At 39.2% G+C, this 20041-nt stretch overlaps 1 protein-coding gene across 1 annotated transcript in view; it reads left to right on the top strand.

The window, feature by feature from the left end:
* The window catches only part of LOC139725230 (uncharacterized), a 55930-nt gene extending 36356 nt beyond the window's left edge, over positions 1–19574 (top strand). Inside the window, exons 6-22 of the mRNA XM_071636320.1 lie at positions 472–659; positions 918–1116; positions 2072–2136; positions 2732–3352; positions 3835–4104; positions 4693–4790; positions 6928–7207; positions 8874–8987; positions 9639–9769; positions 10020–10166; positions 10461–10875; positions 11529–11725; positions 14313–14477; positions 14932–15041; positions 15619–15881; positions 17391–17460; positions 19010–19574. Coding sequence (XP_071492421.1) covers positions 472–659; positions 918–1116; positions 2072–2136; positions 2732–3352; positions 3835–4104; positions 4693–4790; positions 6928–7207; positions 8874–8987; positions 9639–9769; positions 10020–10166; positions 10461–10875; positions 11529–11725; positions 14313–14477; positions 14932–15041; positions 15619–15881; positions 17391–17460; positions 19010–19574 — 3898 coding nt within the window. The remainder of the gene's footprint in view (positions 1–471; positions 660–917; positions 1117–2071; positions 2137–2731; positions 3353–3834; positions 4105–4692; positions 4791–6927; positions 7208–8873; positions 8988–9638; positions 9770–10019; positions 10167–10460; positions 10876–11528; positions 11726–14312; positions 14478–14931; positions 15042–15618; positions 15882–17390; positions 17461–19009) is intronic.
* The last annotated feature ends 467 nt before the right edge of the window (positions 19575–20041 follow it).

Genomic DNA, 20041 nt, shown 5'->3' on the forward strand with positions numbered 1-20041 from the left:
TTTCGTCCAAAGTCGCTCCCAACTTGGTTAAAGAGAGTCAGAGCCGAAGCACGGTGCTTATACACCTGAACCACATACACTAGAAGACCACACGAAGATTGGAATCTTTGATATTTAAATCAGCCATTTCACATTTTGGGACTACTTTTTGGCTTCCCAAAGATTTTGCCCCGCTCACCAAGTTGCTGCCGGAGCCTGAGAAAAGCTATCGCGGTCAATCGATGGCTTTATTAATTAAGATGGCCTCATGAATGACAACAAAAAATTGTGTACGAGGATGGTCGAGTTTGAAACTTTCCTTTATCGTGGGTCCAGCTTTGCTCAGTTTCGGGACAGTGTGACGCCTGCATTTAGTGTCTGTCTCTTGAAATCCGGGTTATCATTGATATCCGTACTCAAATAGGTGATTGGCTAAGAATGTTTGTTTATATTTGCTTCATTTTGGTGTGTGTACGTGTGTGGGTGTTGCAGTTTTTATCCTGACTGCGCCTTAGAAGTGGAACCTTCCGTGGAAGCATTAACGTCTACAAATAACAACACGTGTCTGTTGGCGGCGTCAAAGTTTCAAACAGCTTTAGAGAATTCCGTGATGAAGGGAGAGAGTTGCGAATCGCAGAGACTTGGAGGAATCTACCAGGATGAATACGGAGCTTGCTTCTGTGAGTAAACATAATTATGATATCGTGTATGGATGCCTTCTCCGCGTCACCCATTGCTCAACACACAACACACACCAATATAACATGATTGTAACCATACACTGTACAGTTTTCAAGTGTAGATATGCGCAAACTGTTTATTGAGTTTTCAAATACTGTCATGTTTTGAACTCCGATCTATTTTGAACCTTTGTTGTTGTTGATGTTATGTTATGCAGCTGTATGCTGTATTTCTTCTCTTTCTTTTAATCTCTCTAGCTGCTCCAAGCATTGTACAGATATCCGGCAATCAGACAGGGGACCCAGGAGACCCAATTCTCCTATTTTGTGCGACTTCTGGTTCCCCTAGCCCCATCGTGTCATGGCAACCCCAGATGGGAATCTCTCAGAGTCAAGGTAGCCAGGGCGAACCTTTCACGACACTCGCGTTTACACTGCAGAATGGCACTGATACCACGTGAGTTTCAAATCTGTCACTCTTTCAAGGGTATTGTGATTTATGATATATTCTCGGCACATGTAATATATGTAATACACGACATATCACATATACACTCACAAAAGAAAGTAAACACTTTTTCAATTTCATCTTTCTCATAGATAATTTGGCTAATAATAATGCTTTATTTATCAAGTCAAAGGCAAGTCGATTGCCTATACCCTAGTAGGTCAATAAAAAGAGAAATTTTTCGCGAGAGTGAAGGCACAATAGTAAAAATTGCCAAAATGGATAAGCTCTTATTCAAGCGTATGTATATGTGTTCTTCCAATAACAATGAGAACAAAAAACAAATTCAACACGATAAGAAATTCAAACTAATTTGCAATCTCTATAATGCCTCTGTATCATTCCAACGATAAAGAATGACAAAAAATAATGGAGCAAAAAGAAGAATCTTCAGTCAAATTCATAGTAAAACACATTAGAGAAGAAGCAATGGTATAACAAAGATGGTAGAAATTTGAAATCTTATTCCAAATTAAGAAAATTTTTATTTGCCTTATAAATTCTATTCATTTTATCACCTTTGTGGCGTACTCCCTATGTCATTTAAATTTTGAGTTGACAAAAAAATTCTTATGTCCCCCTCCCCTTCAGTTTCCCCACGATGGTTTTGTTTGAGAATATAAAGAGAAACAAGGGAACGGAAACATATTTCTGCTATTTCATTCATGTCTCTCATTGAGTTTGATTGGTCATTTGTTTTCATTGCTGACTTGAGGGGCATACGCAAACGAATTTCAATATGTCAATTTCTGCAATTTGTTGCTTTTCTGCCTTAGTGTCTGAAGATTAAAAAAATGAATGTGTTCACTCATGCGTGAAATTCCCCATTATGTAAACCTACCAGGTTGATAGCCAACTAAATAACCTTTAATATGGTATCTTGTCATTTCTACTTCTACTTCAGATTTACCTGCTCTGCAACAAACCTGGCCGGTATGGTTTCTGCGCAGGTGCATGTAACGGCGAGAGGTGAGAAATGCAATTTTGATTTTATACAATCCACGTAAATCCTTTTACAAGATGCACTTTTCTGTCTCATGAAATCTATACCCTATGAACTGTAATCGTAATAATAATAAAATATCAAAGATATGATTGCTTGGCAGTAAGGCTGTTGCATTTTCCAATTTTGAATTATCTTAGCATTTGTGCTCATATTATTTTTACATATTTCATTTTTGTTTTCCCACGTTTTTACGTTTTTTTTTAATTTTTAAATTGGTAAATGAACTAATTTTATTCATTCATTGTGGTCCCACACTATCGTCCAGATATTGTTTTTTTCCTCACTAGATGTAAACAAAAGAAATGGATAAAACAGTTTATTCCGTTTTAGTTCGGATTTACTCAGACAATGATCCCAAACTTAACTGAGAAGACGGCAGGGTCTTGTTACCAAAAAGAGGTTTTTACGGGATCTTTACAAATGCAAAGTGGCGACGTCTTGAAGGAAACGATTACAGTTATAACCTTATCAGTATTGAATTCCATTTTTTGTGTTGCTCAGGTTCAAGTTTCCAAGATTTCATTTCGTTCTTTGTTTCCTCTTCGGTCCCCTTGATAGATTATAGATGCAGTGGTTTGGAAACGGATGTCATGAACTTCACCGAGGAGGGATTGGTACCTCCCTGTCCCACGCTAAGATTTGCTCCTCCTGGTCCAAACCAGTTTGACTCATCTCTACTGTACTTTGCTCCACAAGATGGGTTTCTCGTGTCCGTGTTTGCCCCCTTTTCCTTGAGGGTGCCAACTCGCAGTTTTCGCGTTTTGATAACCACAGAGCGTTATTTTACTCTCGCTTTACCGCAACGGAGGAAGAGAAGGAGCATAGTACCCGTCATCCATCAGCAAGACTACATAGATGTTCAAATTCAAGGTGAGCAGTCAAAAGTCCAAGTAGATTTCTTCCCCGCCGTTTTCGTGCGTGGAGGATCGCAGCTGTACGTCAATTTTTTGTCTCTCGATGATCAACCCCTTGATCCATTCTTCTCTGAGGTTCTAAGACCAGCAAACTTCTTGCCATGTCCACAATCCCTTCCTCTGGTTCCGATGAACAACGCTTCGTGCTACGAAACATTCGACATATGGGAGAGTCTTGAAGACGAGCTTGTTGGACTTCGTTGCGTTGGAGACCGATCCGTTGGGTTCCAGGCCTACCAAACATGTCTGAGATTAACAAATACACGTAAGTATTAAAACGCCAAGTACAGTTCGATGACCGAAAGGGGTGTGTGTGATTGTGTGTGTGTGTGGGGGGGGGGGGGGGGCGTTCCATCTAGTGATTGTACATGTACCATCATTTGAGAATCGTAGAGAGCCCCCCGCCCCCCCTTTTTTTTTTTTTTTTTTTTTGGTAAGACCCGGTAAGCGTAGGAATTAAAGTGGGGAGGCTGGCCGGGCTAGGTTTTGATGTTTGATCTTTATCCCTATCTGGCCTTTCAGAATAGAAAAGTGTTGATAAACTACAAGAAGGAGACCATGGCTTGGAGCTCTAAAACTGGAAATGATATTACTCATGTAGCCCTATCTGACTGTTTCTCTCATTCCATTGCATTCCTTCCCTCTCTCCCTCCGCCCATCTCTCGCTCCATCTTTCTTGCCATATCTGTCTTTCTAACCATGGAGCTACATGTTCTAATCTATTAATTTTACATCCACTGTGTACAGCTCCAGAGGTGACCCGTGAGATCGTTGTTGCGCCCATCCAGTATAGAGAGAACATCACCTTCACTTGTCCCATCGAGGGAGCGGTGCAAAGACAATGGCTGCTCCATACTAGTCAGGGAAGCGTGGCGCTGTTTGACAACCCTTCGCCTGTCCTCCACTTTCAGACTTTCGGGGCCCAAGACCAGGGTTACTATCATTGCGAGGGACTTGGAGGGGGAGAATTCAGGGATGAAACGGTCTCAACAGAACCTCTTCTCATCGCCTTAAATGGTAAGGACAAGATGACTCCGATTAATATATTCTTCTCTGAATAGTATCTGTCTCTCACATTTCAGAATCAGACTTCTGAACCTCGTCTAAAGCCGTGGGACGACATCATACCCATTGAGGCAATGTAGATGCCATATCACCCACAGGGCATTCAATACTTTGCTTACGTCAAATAGAAAGCATATTTTTCTCTTCTCTATCCCTCACACACACCCACACACACACATACACCACACACCACACACACAAACGTGCTAATGTTGTATCATTTGTTATATTGTGAAGCACACGACCAATTCTTTTGAAACAGTTCACAAGGTAAGTTCTGTAATGATATCTTGTTCACCTTGTCTACGCTCTTCGTTAGAAATATTCCACTCCTCTCATCCCTCCTCTTTTTAGCAACTGTTTTCAACCTCAATTCCTTAACTCTCTCTTTATTGACTCTCTTCTACCGCCTAGCGTCACATTTTGAACCGATTTCTTTTAAATGAATGTCATTTTTTTAAGCTTTCTGTCATCTGCCTTTTGGCAATGTTTGGTGTGTTTTACTGCTGGATAAATGCGTAACTTTTGCCACTTCCACAGACGCGACCACTTTGGCATTTTCGATGACCTACGACACGGAGTACGTCGAGTTTGGGAGTGAAACCCTGACAGAGATTGCTTCCAGATATATTCAGGAGGTAAATAATTAAATTGCTGTGTTTGGGCTGGATTTTCCGAAATTTCTTTAATGTCAGATACAGAACGAAATACAACGTATTATAATGTCAGATTTTAAAATATTATAAATATAATATCGGAATAGTTTAAAATCACAGTGATCATTGTCACTAACGTATATCCATGAAAGTTAAGTCCTGACTGCGTATCTGTGTGTGTGTGTGTGTGTGTGTGCATGATTGTATACTCTAGTGAGTTGAATTGAATTGAACTGAATTTATTTCCTTATCATGTAGCGTAACATCACCCTTATATATCAGCAAAGCTGGTTCAGAGATCCACATACCTGAATAACGATAAGATACAGAGAATACTTTAGAGCTCAAATACAAACAAATATCAAGTGCACACACGAAAAATATCCAAAATGCAATACTTAAAAGATAGACCAAGACTTAAACTCAGAAAATATACAACATATAAAAAAGCCCCCAAACCACCAAAACCACCAAAATATGACAGTGAAATAGAGTAACTTTAAACTAACGGGAAATTCAATTTAATCATTCATATACAGTATGAACCTTTCAAATACAAATATAGAGTAGATAAAAAAGTACGTTCTAATTATATTACTTTCTATGAATCTGAAAATAAAGCTAACAATACTCCAAGAAAAATAATTGAAAAATAATTTAACATTTAGGGCAAGCTATTAAGAATGCATATCTGCGCATGCGGTAATTAGTTTTGGGCTTGAATAGGCAACTTCAATTGAGAATATCCAGATCGTGTATCCAGATCGTGTAGCTTTTTTAGACTTCTTTGTAACGAGAAATAATGCTCACTGTTGCATTGAGGGGGTGGGAATAAGTCAAGCTGGCTGACAACTAGAAAGAGGGCATGAGCTAATTGTTTGGACCTACAAACATTCAAACGATCAAGATGTAGAATATCGCACAGGTCCTTTGTGGAGAACATAACCTCAAAACCATTATTAAAGGAATGGTACAGTATTGGTGGAGATGAGAATTGGGCTTTTAACTTTTTGCGAGATACCAAGAAAACTCAATCAGTCTGTAATGATCTCATGATTCGCGAGAGATTTAGTCCAAAACCACGATTAATTTCATTAACAGATATCCCATGAAAAAGACAAAGTTAAGGATGCATTAAAAAAATTAGTCTGGCAGCATTGATCTTTCATGTGTAAGTGGAAGAAAGAAAAAAAGAAACGATTTTAGCCACAGTCTGACTTTAAAAGGTCCTGTTTACCATTGGGAGCAGTGATTTCAAAAATGTTCAAGATATCACATTTGATGCATATGTGTAGGTCTGTTGTATCACAAAACATCATACCACATAAAATTTTCGCAGTAAAGCCTAAACCATAAGAAGATATCTTTCTCAATAAACCATAACTGTGGACGGTTTACTCTGGAAATAATTTTTATTATAACTATTGTTCATATTTTATGTATTTAACAATAACATTGATTGGACGGATTCAAATTTTTACTCACATTCTAGAACTACATTGCATTGTAAAAACACTAATGCTGGGTTTTTGTTTCATCTGCAAATGGTAAATTATGCCTTTAATGCCGGCCAAAACAAAGACATGAAAAAAAAAATAGAACTATATCCATTACCCAATACCCCCTCCCCCCCCCAAAAAAAAAAAAAAAAAAACGAACAAGAAGAAGAAGAAGAAGAAGAAATTACGGAAATTTTCAGGATTTGCAGAAGAACAGCTTTGCTGAAGCAAATTGCCGTGATTAAATGAAATAAACTGAACTGAACTGAAATATACCGTACACTATACGGATAAGAAAGGAAAGACTGATATGTAAATTATTTCCTTTAAAAAAAGATGTGTTTTATGTGTTTGTTTTGATGAGTGCTTGAAATGCGACGGTTGTATTTCTAGTGTCTGAAAGTGTACTCGTTTGTTCAGGGTTAATGTGTGCTCGTCAGTATAGCGCAAAAAAAAAAGAATTGTTTGGAGTAAGCGATGAAAAACGAAGGCAACTTAGGGTAGGTTATCGCTCTCTGCCCCTTCGTGTGGAGCAGACTTAATATTTTTCCTGAATTTTCTTCAGTCACAATTAATCCCCCCCCCCTCTCTCTCTCTCTCTCTCTCTCTCTCGTATGCAGATTAGATTTGCTGTTTTGGGAGGAGATCTAGGAAACGGTCGATTGTCAGATAGTCTCCTCGATGAACTAAATAATTTTCCCCGGATCGTCAACACCAGACCCGGTAGCATGATTATTGACTACGTGGTGTCCTTTAACAGTAGCAGCTGGGAAAACGAGACCACCCTTATGAACTCTTTCACAACCGCTATTGAGGATTTCTACGCAGGTTTTGAAGGCGATCAGAGCAGCAGGCCAAGCGGTAATTACGTCGACAATAGTCTCGTCGTGGGAAGTGCATGTAAGTGTTCCTCCGAGCATACCTATAAATGTATCTATACTACCTATATACATATATATATATATATATATATATATATATATATATAGTGGGCTCGGCTTTGTACGTGATGGGCGCTGCATTTTAAGTATAGTCATAGTAGTGTCGTTTCTCCATCACTATTATTATGTATATAATTATGTATATACCTTATATACATATATATAGATATTTTTGTCCTCAATTTGAGGGACTTTATTTAAATCAATTATTCAGAATCATGCACAAATCAATACAGGCATAAAACAATTATTGCAGTCATAGTTCAATTTACATCAAATGAAAATTTTGTATGTAACGGATTTTTTCATCGATTGCTCGAATACTTCTTTTTTTTTTGGAGATGTCATTACAATATAACAGAAACTCATATTTGAATTCTTTTACAATAAATGATGCAATGCGTCGCTGGTTTCTGTATTCTTCCATGAAATATGCCATATAAATGGCATATATACAAATATATATTTATACATACATAATATATAAAACACAAAAATGATATTCATCTCAAGACAAAATACTCCATAGATTGATGATTCGCTCGTCTATACAGTATTGACAGGGATCTCTTTGGGATTTTCAAAACTATGCCCAACGACGTGTTTGCCACAGCACACTTCTAGTATATCATCTCTTTCTCTCTCTCTCTCTCTCTCTCTCTCTCTTCTAGTACTGCGAATACGCGGAGCAATATATATATATATATATATATATATATATATATATAGATTAATAGATACAATATCGATAACAGACAAACACCTAAATGGGCAACTTGCAATTCAGTGGAGAAACCTTTCGATAAAAAGCAAACAATTATAAAGGTTTCGCGAAATCAGCTGAATATCCATTACGGTCTTGATTCTGACGATAGGAAAGTGATCAAAATAATGTGACGTCCCACCGCAATCTTGATATTACTATTATTTGGTATGTGACGTTGATGCCAACTTAGAGCTGCGCTTCTTCCACGACAACTTTAAAGTGGTATATGACTAAAATTTATGAGACTTAACCGAGAAAAAAACAACAACGGTAGATTAAAAAGTTGTTGAAAGAAATCAATTTTGTATTGTCAATTTGCAGATGTGGCAGAAAATCATTAGTATTGAGCCAAATAAGACTGCTCATCAGTTAAAGTCATATTATTAGAACATATCATGCACGTACTTTTTGAAGCCTACTGAGTTTATTTAAAACTGATTTGAATAAGTAGGGAATTGTATCTCTGACATCATGTTAATGCTAACTATATCAAGGATATCTTGCCATGAACACTCTGTAAAGCATAGACTGTAAAGCGTACAGAACACTCAGTCACTGTCACAGATTTGGATTTTCAAAGATCTAAACATCCTTCTTCCTTTAAAAGGTTACATACTTTATTCCTATTTAAACTTGTCAATTTGTCATGTCATAAAGATCAATTTGGTATACTATAGTAGGGCGTGGTGGTGAGAAGTTGCTCACTCACCTTTGTGCATTCACTTATGATTTGTTGGCTTCTGCAACTCAAGGATTTAACAAAACACAGTTTACTGAATCAGTAATACCATGCACCACGTAACTGTAATTTATGATTAATTATGATATGATCTTATGATATAATTATGATTAATTACAGCATCCTGCCCGCGTTCTGAAGTGAGTGGGGCATTCGGTACCCTAACCTTTGAACCCACAGCAATTGGCGAGACTGCGGACAGCCTGGAATCATGTCAAGATTACAGCAGGAATAGTAAGCCACAATAATACTTTACATTTCAAAAGTACGGCTGTTATTCTTTTCATCCTTAAAGGGAATGAAACCTTTGAATTGGGTGGATGCAGCAATAGGCAATCTTCAGTAGATCACATCAATCAGGTTTAAAGAAAATCGGACAATCCCTTTGAAATTTATACGAATTTTTGAAGTTTGGGTGCATCCATTGCTGGATGAGAGTACTACTGCAGTTCGTGACATCACGTGCTGTATGTACAGCGATATGAAAAAAAGAGAGAAGTCAACAAAAATTAATTTTTGAAATAACTTTCACATTTATCTTCGACTGTAATGTTATGTTTTTTGACATAGATATTGATTTAAAAAAGACAAGAGCTCTTTCATCATGCCGTCAGGCGATGGCCCTGCCATTATTTTGACAATAGTACTTCAAGATGTAACATTCACCATCAAAGAGGGCATTAGTCAAACATTGTCCAGGGATTTGAACTCAGATTCTCTGTTTAACCTTTTCTCTGTCTGCCATTGTGTACAACGCTTTAGGTTTACTATGTTTACTGTACCCATCGGAATTCCAAGCATACACTTCAGTAGTATGTTACTCCTGGAATGTACGGTAATACCCACTATGGTTTGATTTTGTTTGTTTGTTACGTCTGTCTGAAGCTTACTTGCCACGCGCCAGACTTCAGTGTATGGGCGATCTCCTCTCACCAGCTACGTGGGGAGAACTAATGTTCACCGACTGCTTCACCGACGAGGATGACGTGAACGAAGTTCTTCAAGATTTAGCGCTGGTGAGATTTAAATCATGGCCTTATGATTCTTCATTTGGCGAGTCTAATTACTGTAGAAATTATTGTCAATGTGAAACATTAAAGCACACGCTTGATCATGACGTGTAGTAGACAGCGTGCAATGTGTAGCATGTGGCATGTGGCATGTATAGAGTGAAGTGTGAAGCGCGTGCCAGAAGTATCACGAATCACGTAATGTCGAATATTGACTGGAGTTATTACTAGTACATGTATCTGTCTTCTCTCACAGGCTCCAGTTACTCCGGAGAACGTGACAGCGTATTCCAGCGATTTGGCAGAAGCAACTGAAGGCGGCAACGAGATAGACGCCAATGGGCTTGTTGCTATAGCAACTGCTCTCTTCAACATTGTAGCCATTCGAAACTCATCTTCAGAGGTATAAGAAAGCCTACCCACGATTCATCCTGTATATTATCTAGGCCTACAGTTTGTCAATTTTATTTCCATCTCTTGGTTACATTTTGTGAACCAGTTTGCATCCTTTATATATCTGTATTTTCGGAATAAAACTGCTATTTTATAATTTAATCATTGCATTCTCCTAGCAATTTATCAACCTTCATTTGTTTTATCCCAACTATGACAAAATATGAAAAGCTATCGACATGATCTCATACGCAACATTCTTTTCTTTTCTTTTTTGTTTCTCCCGTCACCGCCAACATTTTAGGTGACCGCAAACGTAATACGAGTGGTGGACAATGTGCTCACTGTTGACAACGTTGAGTTCGTGGATTCGGTTGAATTCGAAGCACCAACTCAGATCTTATACGCCTTGGAGGACCAGGTTACCCTCTTTCAGACAGAGGGACCTGGCAACAATCTCACTGTAATTGGTGAGAACTTGACGGTGGTGGCGTTGCAACTCCCCAAGGAGTCGCTGGTGCTGGGTCTCGGGCTTGCTGCTTCCTCGGACGATGGTTTCAGAGGAGACAGTCGGTATTTCGAAAAAGTGGTAGAAAACGGGACTATGATTTACTTCGACACGGAGGATATCCCGAGACCTGAAATTGATGCTTCCATTTACCTCCCAGAGGGCATATTGGACTTCCTCCCGCCAGGTAAGTCTTCTCCTTATATCTCCTGTATTGTCTTATCATCTTCAATGGAGTTACAATCGATTTTATCGTAATTTCTTAATTGTTATATGCATCGAAAGTTTTCGGAAGAAACTCATCTATTGCCGTTATTGCTATGAAATGATAATTGTGCATCGATGATGATAAGCGATATTTTTTCTTTAAGAATATGCAACAGTATCATAGGAAATGCATCGATCGCTTTGGTCCTTTTTTTTTTGGAGGATTTATTTGTGTCTTATTCATTTGTGATGCATTCTTGTGTTTAAGATTGCTGTATGAAAAGGTCGTCAGACGAGAATAATATTGTTGTTTGCTTTCTTTTGAGCCGTTGGAAATCAAATACATCCGTCTACTTTATAGGAACAGGAATAGACTTCCAGAATATAAGCTATATAGTAACAACTTCCACGAGTTAAAGATCTCACTTCACTTTTTGCGAAATGCATTAGTCTGTTTAACACACTTTCCTAAAACGGGTGCATAATTATCGAGCCCTTCTGGTCCAACAAAGAAAGCCCGATGAGACATCGAAGCACGATTGAATAGACTTCATACCAGGAGTCAACAGGCCTTCTTTACAAAGTGATACATCTATATTTCCAGAGTACCAACGGTAATTCTATGTACCAAACTAAATCTTCTCATTCTATTGCTAGACAAAGACAATGTCCCCATCAGTTTCTTCGTTTTCAAGCAAAGTAAGTTGTTTCAGAGCGAGGATCAACAGTACGATATTGGTCCGGGGCGTCGCCTGGCTGTTGGCACGAGTGTAATTTCGGCTACAGTTGAGGGTGTCATAATCAAGGGGCTAGCAGCCGGCCAAGAAGTGGAAACCGTATTCTTGGAACGTAATGTAAGTACAATGAATCATGGAAGGTATTAACACTCATTCACTGAAACATATTTACAGTAAGGTGCATGAGCGTAATATAGAGTGTACTTCAGATCAAGTTGAAGAAATAATAGTTATGGTCTTGTAGTGCGGTACCTATTGTATTAAAATGTTGACGTTGGACGATAAAACAGTCTGGTGTCATGACAATCAGATACAGAAACAACAAACTTCGTTACGGATCCCGACATATTTACCCATCCAGCAGATACTTGACTCTCGGGGTAACTGTTATACTAATGATGCACAGGATAGAGTGTGTTAGTGAAGGTGCGGCGCGCTCGAGAGTATTGACAATGGTGCGACATGCACGAGGCGCAGCCGAGTGCATGTTTGCAACCGTTGTCAATACTCGAGAGTGAGCCGCACCTTCACTAACGCCACGAAATAATCCTGTGCATCATTTGTTTTATAAAATGGGTCGAAAACTAACAGCATTATTCACGTACCTTTGTGGGTCAATACCAGTCAGCTACATGTAGCACTCGCTCAAAAGTCGAGATGTCCGAAGATGTTCGTCCCAAACATTTACGCACGTCGCACTCGGAAATCCCGCACATAAGTACTGTACGTACGTATAAGAGTATACGTACGCCACGTACTGTTATGCACAAGAAAGGCCGCCGGCTGTTGTGGCAGCCCGCGGCCCGAAGAACTAGAAGTTGTTTACAGGATTGACAGCGCGTATAGTAGCGCGTGACGCACTTGTAACAACTGATTGAGTGCGCACTGCTAGTGTAAAACATTGTGACGTACGTCAGGCCAGGGAGGTGGAAGAGAGACTCTTCTTAGTGCTTACCTGAAGAAAATAATGCACGCACACGTGACTCATTTCAGCGCTTCCAATTGGCTACATTCTTGAACCCATTTTATAATATACAAATGATGCACAGGATAGAGTGCGTTAGTGAAGGCGTATAGTGCACTCGAGGGTATTTACAATTGTGAAACATGCACGAGGCGAAGCCGAGTGCATGTTGCACTACATTGTAAATACCCGAGAGTGAACTACGCCTCCACTAACGCCACGAAATAATCCTATGCATCACTTGTTTTATAAAATGGGTCGAAAATTCGAAAACTAACAGCATTTTTCAGCGTTTTTCACGTACCTTTGTGGGTCAAGACGTCGGAAGATGTTCGTCCCAAACATTTACGCACGTCGCACTCGGAAATCCCGCACATACAGTATAAGTATGATGGGGGGTTGGGTTTCCGGACACTTAAGTTCCCGCATGAAAACTTACTTATTTTACATAGAATATGCACCCTTTACCTTAAAGACTTGATATAGACTCCTCATATAGGCCTACTAGACAACATACTCTGAAAACGGCGTGAGAATTAACCTGCTAAATCGTTGGATTTGCCCTTCAAAGTGACTCCATGTACACGTCCGGTCCCACAACGCTTGGTCTACAATGTGTACGTAAGTAGAGTATAGTATACATACGCCACACATTGTTATGCACAAGGGAAGAAAGGCCGGCCGGCCGGCAGCCGGCCCGAACTAGAAGTTGTTTACAGGATTGACAGCGCGTATGCATGCAATTCAAAGGAGCCGCCGCGCGCACAGACGATCGGCAATAGGATTTAACACGCAGTGCAATGGGACTAGAATAAAGGAAGCATACGTGACTCATTTCAGCGCTTCCTATTGGCTACATTCTTGAACCCATTTTATAATAATGTAACAATTTTAGGTGGAACATCACACGTCTGACAGTCAGTATTGTACAAGGTCGAAAAATATTTTTCTCAGTTCTTATTTACTGCTCATTGTCCCTAAATCACCCCTTGCATATAATGACTACCATATCCAGTCGAGGACAACGAGGTATTTGTAGTTTTCTATAGATTTGATTTATAAATCGTGTACTACATAGCCACTTAATTACGTTTTCTGCTTTCACAGCAACTCAAATAAGTTTGGGAATATATACACAAATGTGTGCACTTGATTTTTTAAAGCATACATGAATATATAATTGTATGTATACACTTGGGGATTCTATCCTTCTATGTAGAGTGCTCGATATCCTCAAAGGAAGGGCTTTAGACAGAAGTATTGGAACAAGTTCACGCGGTTGACTGCAGGTTCATCCGTATTTATTGCTACTCGGAGTTTCACGCCACCTCCATGAGGCGCAATCATCAGGCAATTCATCATCACTTGTTCCAATACTTCTGTCTAATTGTATATAATCATAGCCATTGTTCTTTATTCATTATTTTTGTATGCAATGTATTTCTCATGATGCTCCGCTAAGTAGAGTATTACTGCTAGTGATGTATCTCTTCATTTTTACTATTTGCCCTTTTTTCGGAAACAACCAATCATACTCACTGGTGAAAGGATGCCGAGCTGTGGTGCATGGAATATGCAAAAATTGTCAGGAAAGAAATAGAAATAGATCAAGTCTGTGATCACTATCTACTACACTGTCAAGTGCGATGCATTGCGATGGCAGAGACGTTATCAAAGTAATCTGAAGATGCTTTGCTGGTCCAAATCTCTTTACTCTGTTCATATAACGCTTTAACGCAGGTCACGTTGCAAGGCGAACAGGTGGACGGTCGGACATGTGTGTTTTGGGAGGAGACGATTTTGGGAGGACGATGGTCATCCGAAGGGTGTCGAAGAGAGGATCTACCCGACGTTGACCGCATTCGTTGCCTCTGTGATCATCTCACAAGTTTCGCTGTGCTTCTGGTGAGAACGTCTTTTTTTTTGTGGGGGGGGGGGGGGGGGCGTCTTACGCCGTTATTATGTTGCGATGTATCGATACGAATCTGAATTTCAATCAGGATGAGTTTTGTCAGTACATATGCCACTTAAATGACTCAAATCAACCCAAAGTAGGGCATGACTGACACATTTTAATAGTCAGTGACTTCTGTTATTACTGTGTTTGGTGCTGATAATAGTGCTGAATGTATTATTTTGTTGCACGAGATCACGTTTGCTGATATAGTGCTGAATCAACCTGAAGGTATTATTTTGTTGCACGAGATCACGTTTGATTTAATGATATTTATGCACATATCTTTCTATCTATTTAACTATCTATCTATCTATCTATCTATCTATCTATCTATCTGTATATCTATCTATCTGTATATCTATCTATCTATCTATCTATCTATCTATCTATTTTGTCGTATAGGACATTTCTGGGGATATCGGGCACCGTGTTCTCGACGTACTCGGCATCATCGGTTGTGTTATCTCTATCATATGTCTCGTCATCACAATCGTCACATATCTGGGCATGAAGTAGGTATTCGGCGACCTCGGTGTGGTGATCGACCTTTTCGGTCTTAGATACACAATAAATCTTTATTCTCTTGTTGTTATTTTTTGCCATCGTTTGTTGTGGTAGACGAATGCAAGAATTAATGATCATATACTATTGCAAAAGTGAAGGTAAATATACTGGCAAAACAATATCCTTTACCCCATGTGAGCGCTATGAAGGAACACAATGTAACAGGTTATGACGATGCTAGTTATTTTTGGCTGGATTTGCAGTTCGTTACCAGAATCTTATTGCAAAAGTGAAGGGAATTAAGCACGTTTCGTCTGGTTTTCAACGTAAAAGTATCTACCAAGATTTCGTATACTACAACAATCCTTGAAGAAGTTTTCACGATTTTATTTTCACCATTTTAAAGTTATTCATTTATTATTATTATTATTATTATTATTATTATCATCATCATTATTATTATCAATATTAGTTTGTTTGTGTGTTTGTTTGTTTGTTTGTTTTTTTGGGGGGGGTACCACTTTCAGATTTGCAATTTCAATCTCAATGCCATCTTGCACTCTATTCTTATATCTTACCTGCCAGGAAACTCCGCACCAAACAGCCTCAACAGATTCTACTCAACCTCTGTCTCGCTCTACTCGGTCTCTACTTCGTCTTCGTCATCGGAATCGACCGACGATACCCTACGGCGGGTTGCGTGATCGTTGGCCTGCTCATTCACTACTTCCTCCTAGCTTCCATGTGCTGGATGGCGGTCGAGGCCGCCAATATGTATCTGCGCTTCGTCAAGGTTCTCAACGCCCACGTGTCGAAGTTTATGCTGAAGGCCTGTCTCTGTGCGTGGGGTAAGTTACACAGTCCGTCTCCTTACCTGTATCCATTATAATCCCTGCAATCTAAAGCTAATTTTACACTAGCACAAATCAACGGTCAAGGTTTACAATTATGTGATGCTGCGGGCGGAGTCAGAACTCATTTGTTTTAAGAAGCGGGTGATTGTAACATAAATTATAGCAAAGATATTTCTTCTTTCTTTCCTCTGGAATGTTTTTCTCGTTTCTCTGATTAGAGATTCATTATTGTCGCATCTTAAGAGTGTGTGAAGTTTATTTTCCCAATGATGAGAGTTCAGTATCATGTCGCACTCAATACTCTAGTTGCTGTCAATTCTTGCAGAACATAACTGTTGGCCCTACTGCACTTGTCTGGTGTTGAAATACGAAACGATACTTTTGACTCATCGAATGATATTAACTATTTCAATAGTCGAGACTCCTCTCCCGATTGCATGCGATAGTTCGAGAATAGTCGTGAACCAGTATAGTGTAATACATATGCCTCTCTTAAATGCATCTTTTCTCGGATTATATTTTCCAGGAAAAAACATCATTACTATAAACTCTTCAAAAACTGATATTCGAAGAAGATCTGCTCGCAGTTTGGAATAACTAAGAACTTATGGCCCAACGCTTTTTTAATATAATCGGATAAATCTCTTGGTGAGGGCTTGCAGAATGCAGATGATTGATTTTATGAATAAGATTATTAGATAATGTATATGTTTTTGTAAAAAAATTCCTTACGCCCATAATCATTAACATGGATATTCCTCTGTAAACCGTCATACAATTATAGATTATTATTGATATAAAGATATTAACAACAATACAGTTTTGATTGACCTTGTGAGAGGACCATGTAATGAAAAATAACTGAATGACGTCACATACTACTACCACTGCCTTTACTACTACGTACTTCCAAAACTACTACTACCACTATTACTACGAGTAATAGTTGGCCTACTTGCAGTAAAATTAGTAGTACTACCACTAGTAGAAGAAGTAATAGTAGTAATGATAGTGATAATGGCAAAATAATTCTGATCAGCATGATAACAGTATAACTAATAAAAATAGATCTTATAATACTCTCGTAACGATAGCATGTATGATGTTTTTATTGATTACAATTGTAATTATAATGGGAGATAATAATTGCATGTTAAATTATCATTATCATTTTTTTGCTGTTGTTGTTGCTTTTGTCGTTGTTATTGTTATTATCATTGTTATAAACACCATTACTATTACTGATACTATCTTTACCGATATCTTTATTTGTTGCTGTCATTAGTATCCTTATCATTATCATTATCAGAAGTAGTAGTAGTAGTAGTAGCAGTATCACTAGTAGAAGCAGTAGTAGTAGTAGTAGTGGTTGTGGTTGAGGTAGTAGATGCAGTGTCATTGAAGAAAGCTCGCACGAACCTGTTGAGTCCTAAACGCATGTTCGCCGTGTCAGTTTCTACCGCCTTATCATCAACTGTATCATACGTTCTTGATTCCACATAGGTTTGCCCCTTGTCGTGTGCATCATAATTGTAGCTTCGGACCATTCCATGTACTTGGGTGACAACACTTAGTAAGTTTGTAATCCCTTTCAAAACTCAAGTCTTTCAAAGCGATATGTATTGTGTGATCAATCACTGTCATCAGGAAGGTACTAGAGAAGGAGAGACAACTCTCGCTCTCCTTTGAAGTCATGCGCGGCACCGCCGAGAAGTTATGCGTTCAACTACAGGTGTTACCCATGTGCTTTGACAAAAGAGAGCATCAATAATCGGGACTAGCGCTCTCACAATACTAGTACTTGCCCCTGCTGCAATTCGCTCTCTCTTTCAATGTGATGGCAACAATGAATTTGTGTGACTTGACTTTGAGCAGCGAATTAAAATTTAGTGTACAACTGACAATTTTAACCGCAAATAGTTTAAAAACACGATAGAACACGCTATAGCGGAGTACTTTATTTGAAAGATCAAAATATCACAGATTGAAAGATAAAAAACTAACATGCGGAAATGTGCGCATTACAGAAAAATACTAGTTTTTTTTTTTTAAAGAAGGGCTAATTTTCATTTAATTTCGATTCGCGCATTACGAAGAGACTAGAAATACATGTTTATGATATTGAATTTTTTCCTAAACTATTCTAAATCAATTCGAGTATTTCATTTAAAATTTTACGGTGAAATAAAGCTTCTAATTAGGTGAAATGCGTTCTTCGTCTCCGAACTTCGTCTTGCAACTAGAGGGGTGCCGCGCGCATGACCTAAAAGCGTAGTGGAATACTAGACATCCCATTGTAACGCATTGAACCCAAGCATGTGTTCGCATGAATTACGAAGAGTTGCCACTCCATCTCTGTAACACCTCCCTGCTGTCATCGTATACGGTAATTTCTTTGCAGTATTATATTATTTTGCCATCTCTTGTCATAAGGGTTTGATAAACTTTATCCGTTTGGAATGCAGGAGGTGCAAACAAAAATTCAGTAATTCTTGCATGCATATGGATGAGTATATCGAATGAGAATATTTATACATGTATATATATATTTTTTCATTTAGAATGCCTAAGTAGGATCTACATCTCGCCATAAATAATATTATTCTTAACCCATTCCATACTCAATTCTGAAATGCCCATAGACTTAACACGCAGGCCACCAGGTTCCCGTACGGAACGGGTTAATTGCTAACTATCGACGCTGATACAGAAATACATTATAGCTGTATTAGCAGTTGAGATTTAAACGCGAAATCCCTAGTTTCAATGTACGAAACAAAATTATCAAAGTATGCAAAGTCGCTGTCATGCAACAAAGATAGTCATTTGTGATCGAGTATCTTATGATAATCATGAAAGATTAAAAGTTAACATTTATTTTTAGCAATAATTATTCTTTTTATGATAGGCCAATTATTGTGCTCCTAATATGCTTTATTATGATTATGGGGCAAATAATTTGATGTTTAGGGCGCCAATTTTTCTCTCTTTCTCTTTCTTCTTTTCAAACAACAATAACATATGCATTGATATATTTTTGTTTTTGTTTTTTGTGTTTGTACAGCGTAATTAATCACGGGGTCCATGCATTATCTCCATACGCTGTTTTAATTTCTTTCCAGTTGCTTCGTCAGTCCTGGCCCGGGTCTGTATTACGGCGTCCTTCTCTTAGTGGCCGTACTGCTCCTCGTTAATTTCGTTATCTTCGCGTTGGTGCTACAGCGGTTGACTTGTCGCAAGACCGTTGCAGCACACAAGGCCGACCAAGGAGAGACATGGCGACGAGTTCAAAACGCCATGGCCATCTCGGTACTGCTGGGTTTGACCTGGATCTTCGGCTTCCTGGCTATAGGGGGCGCTCGAATCGTCTTCAACGTTCTCTTCCTCATCTTTAACTCGCTACAGGGCTTCTTCGTTTTCGTCATGTTCTGCCTTCGGCAGCAGGAGATCCGCGACCAGTGGCGGCGCTGGCTCCACTGCCAGTTCGGAGAGGAGAGGCCAGGACAGTTCCGCGGAGAGAAAGTCAAGGCCAAGCCGACACCTGGATCGGGAACGGGATCCGGTACAGCTTCCGGCACGCGTGTGACGTCAGAGAAGTCAACCAACGGGAGTTCTTTGGATCCCGAGAGTATCCAGCTGACGAGTGGCGGGACCCTCAGTACCAACGCCTCGAGTGTCAATGCGTGATTGCTCTCTTCTATGCTGTCTCAGGGGATGCGAGCGCGTGTTAACCTCAAGTGGCCATAGCAAGATGTTTTTAATGGTGTGACACATCGTAGCTAGACATTCGGGAAATCACATACGACAGAAAGTTACTCGTCTAATGTTTTTGTCGAGCGATGCTCTCAGCAGCCTTAATTGATTGTTAATACAGGGCATGACACAATCTTTTTTCCCTGATGGCCCGTTCGGGCTACTGGAATTGTGAAATTTAAAAGAAATATTGGTTGCCGGAAAAGAAATATCTTGCCCGAAATGAATAAAAATAAAACAATCCATATTGAATTAGACGTGCCACATCGAGCCACCAAAATTAGGCTTTTTTAAATTTGGTGACCCGACATAATTGTTTAGGGTCCCCGGGACAGCGGGCCAGCGGTCCACCGTTTATGTCGAGCCCTGCCCTGTATCGCAGAAAGCACATCAACGTGTCC

This window comes from Diadema antillarum, unplaced genomic scaffold (assembly GCF_040938485.1).
Source record: "Diadema antillarum isolate AM-2024a unplaced genomic scaffold, OU_Dant_1.0 seq00000028_RagTag, whole genome shotgun sequence".
NCBI classification, from domain to species: Eukaryota; Metazoa; Echinodermata; class Echinoidea; order Diadematoida; family Diadematidae; genus Diadema; species Diadema antillarum.